The sequence below is a fragment of the Eleutherodactylus coqui genome, chromosome 7 (genome assembly GCF_035609145.1).
Source record: "Eleutherodactylus coqui strain aEleCoq1 chromosome 7, aEleCoq1.hap1, whole genome shotgun sequence".
NCBI lineage: Eukaryota > Metazoa > Chordata > Amphibia > Anura > Eleutherodactylidae > Eleutherodactylus > Eleutherodactylus coqui.
Genome location: NC_089843.1, coordinates 44,790,494 through 44,794,467, shown reverse-complemented (window position 1 = coordinate 44,794,467; position 3,974 = coordinate 44,790,494). Strand labels below are relative to the sequence as shown.

Below are 3,974 nucleotides of genomic sequence, written 5' to 3'. Positions count from 1 at the left end.
CCATCACCAATATTCCCATTAGGTATTCACTATGCAGAAATGTATAAGAAGAATCTGGATAATACCTGGAAGATGTCTCCTACATCGGACATGTGAGTCTGGGTTTATAGAGAGTAAATAGAATTATACAGATCACAATAATCATCATTATAGAAAATAACCCTTGAGGTTGTGAAAATCATTGTAGTGTATCTTCTCTCCACTTACTACATAACTGGTACAGAGAGTGTTCTGTATATATAGCGCTTATTACAGTAATTTCTGAGGAAGGGAATGCGTTCTGAGTCCCTGAAATGTGTTACATGTTTTTTTCTGTTTTTAAACCTTTAATAAAGAAGAACCAGCTAAAATTACTAATTTGAATACCATTTCATGTGAGTTGTGCCTCCACATAAATTTCCATGAGGAGATGGAAAGCCTTTTTGTTAATTAGCAGGTCCTTATGGATGACATGTGTTGGGAAATCTTCATCTATAACTAGAAAGGAGCCATTCATCCAGATAAAAAGACCTGGTCTGTGATATGTGACTTATGAGAAGAACTCAGAATCATCAGTCAGCGATCTGTATATAAATAATCTATTCCCTGTGGAATCACAGATCCGGAGATGTAAATATCACTGAACGCTCTGCTAATTCTCTGCACCGTTATCTCAACAGAACATTGTAATACAGTAACATAACGGTGAATGAGGAAGGAGGTTTTTGTACGGCTCTGTATCACTGTGTGAGAGGGAGCTCATCACTCTGCTGACAGTAATAATGTCCTATATCGTCTGCTGTCACTCCTGTGATTGTAAGAGTGAAATCAGTTTCATATCCGGATCCAGAGAACCGGTCTGGGACTCCTGAATATCTGATGGTTGCAGCATAGATAAGAAGCTTTGGTGGTTGTCCTGGTTTCTGTTGGTACCAGGCTATGTAGTCGCTTACACCAGTACTGCATTTACATGAGATGGTGACTGTATCTCCGGGGGACACAGAGATATAATCTGGAGATACAGTCACTGTAATCTCTCCACAGGATCCTGAGGATTAGAAGAGACATAGTCATTAGTGATAAATGGCGGATCTATTCCTACAAATCCTGATCTGATGATTGATCCCACCGTATAGATTTCTCTACACACAATCATGGAATGATCCTAATCTCTCACCCTGAATAGAAATGAAGATCACAGCCAGCAGATAACTGCGAGAAACCATCTTGGTGTTTCTGGACTGTCAGATACAAACTATAAGATGAGACTGTACAATGAGATCTATATAGAGAGTGACGGGGGAGGTTCCAGGAGACCCCAGAGACTGTATGGAAATAAGAGACAAATACACAAATTGTGGTTTCCGTTCTTTCATCACTAGTTTCTGTAGTACTGCACCGTTGGGTACTTCAGCACTTCTGTGGTTATGTGAGAGTTAAATCATGTTTTATTGTTGTGTGTGCTAAATATGAAGGTTTATGCTGTTATAATGTTCATAATTTCTCACTGTATTGTGTGTACTGGTAAATATTCTCCAGCCCCTAGTAAATTCATGTCACCTAGCAACAGTCAGAGGCATGTGTAGTCAGATTCAGAAAGAGAGAGGTCCTGTGATTGGTAGGTTCCCTTTATAGGCTGTATTAGAGTGACCGTATAAAAGGAGGAGTGGGCGGAGCTTAAGACAGTCTAGAGCTGAGTCTGAGCTTGACAGAGAGTGGGGAGGAACAAGGAGAAGCCTCTGCTAGGCCATCACAGAGCAGCCAGTGTGATGAGAAAGAAAGCATCTCAAGTGGGAGTTCTCAAGAGCAAGAGCTGTTTAGATGAGAGCAGAAGAGGGAAAAAAGAAGAAGTAGAAGAAGATAAGAGGAGGAAGGAAATTAAGTGAGACAGACATAGGCAAAGCCAGGAAAGCAAAGCTGAAAGGAGAAGTACAGGGTACAAACATAGTTCCTTGTACCAAATCCCTAAGAATCTGCAGAAGTAATTAATGCCTGAAATGCACCTGGTCACCTTAAAATCTTTCCATGTGAACTGCTTGAATCAAGTTAAGTTAATCTCTTATCTGTTCTTGGAGAATAAAAGCGGTTTCGGTTTACTTTAAATATGAATCCTGGAGTCCGTTTCCACCAATTTAACAACCTGCACTGAGGTACCACACTATGTGGTCCAGGTGGGTAGAGGTTTTACCCCTGTTATATTTTTTATTTTGTTCGGAATGGGTCCCTACTCGTAAACGGAATGGCGTCATAACAAAACAACATCTTCTCCAACATGATTTCACAGGTAGCTCACCATCTTACTCTGCCCAATCCCATGGGCAGCACGCAATAAGAGCTGCCAATTTTACCACTGTGTGTTTCCGGACTAGATTGTGTTTTCCGTTGGAGAGGAATGGTGGCACCACCATGCCTACCATCTCAATCCTTGCAGCTCTCTCCCTCCTTTGGCATGATCTGGGTCGCCACATTTCCAGGATCAGACAGCAGATATAAGAGCAGAGAACATGTTTATTCTACAGTTTTGTTTGATAGCAGAGAAGAAGTCAAAAGAGATTCAGAAGATCTGAGATGAAATACGATGGATCCAATAATAAATCATTCCTATTACCTTGTATATCTCACATGATTACAATAAATAATTATTTCAGCAAAATGTGAGCAACTACATGTTTGATCTAAGCCCATGGCATTGTAGACGAGTAATGATGCATAGTTTAAGACATCAATTTTAGAAAAAAAACATGTTGAAGATAGGCTTTGGGGCATTCTGAGAAATAGAGATATTTTTATATCATACACTTATGACATATCTAAAAAGGTGCATAAAACCAACTTACCAAGATACTTTTTCACTGGGGCAGAAGTAGTCCAACACTGAAATACCCTTCACAGACTAGAGTAATTTCTCTGGAGGCCACAAATCATCAGAGACCCCAATAAGCCTCAGAAATTATTTCAAATAATTTGATATGAATGGTAAGTCAGTATACCTAATAGCAAGACTGAACCTCTCAAACCACCTCAGTTTTAAATATATGATTCCCACAGAAAGTAGCAAACCTAGTGAGAGCAACAAATCACACTACTAAACGCTTTGGTATATTCTCACTGCTGTATTGGGGTCTCACCAAGAACTGCAGCTCCCCTGGAAGAAAATTACAAAGCTGCAGAGATGGTGGAGTTTAAAACCCCAGTATAACTAACATCTAATTGTCAGCTATCCACCTATAGAGTCTGCTAACCTCCTATTCCCTATAGACTCTAGCTGTCTCAAAGGTTATATTTAGAAGGAGCTGACAACCACGGTGATTGCCCAACCGTAACTCGCTAGATAATAGCAGCAGGAGGCTAATAATTCCTAGCTTAGAGGCTATCTCAATATCCAAAATAATAAAATAGAAAATAAATGATGAAAAAAACAGCAGTCCACAGGACATTCCACAAATGTCTGATTACATCCTTCCAAAACTGCACAAAGCTGGCAACCCAGGGAGCCCCATTAACTCAGGTGTGGGAACCCTCACTCAAGAAATCCCAGGATAGGTAGAAGCTCAAACCACTGGTGAGAAACACAACCAGCTATTTGTTGGACACCACGGACCTACTGAACAAACATGTTGGGGTTCTTCATCTGGGACTTGAGGTGGATGAGATTATGGAAAAAAGCAAACTGGCTGTGCTACACTATTTCTGTAACTCCCCTTCCCTTCTGTGTGAGAGGCATAAGCAGCCTAGAACATCTATTTTAACTATTTTCATAGTGTTTGCCACTAGTAGTCGCAGCAGACAAACTGGTTTACAGTCTCTGCCATTTTCCAATTTTCTAGGACTACGTCATCAATAGTTGATTAAAGGGGTCTACCATTTGGGATCTCAGCTCATCAGCTGTCTGACGAAGTCAGCCAACCGCCTCAGTCACATGACCGTAGAGCAACTCGGTCCTTTTCAAATGAATGAAACCCAGCTGCAATGTTAGGCACAGCCTCCATAAAATG

At 40.6% G+C, this 3,974-nt stretch overlaps 1 gene segment (V, D, J or C); it reads right to left on the bottom strand.

Annotated features, from left to right (window-relative positions):
* Positions 1 to 719: 719 nt before the first annotated feature.
* Positions 720 to 1,205, bottom strand: LOC136573304 (immunoglobulin kappa variable 1-9-like). The segment is given in 2 exon segments: positions 720 to 1,027; positions 1,157 to 1,205. Coding segments are annotated over 2 exon segments (357 nt in total).
* Positions 1,206 to 3,974: the final 2,769 nt, after the last annotated feature.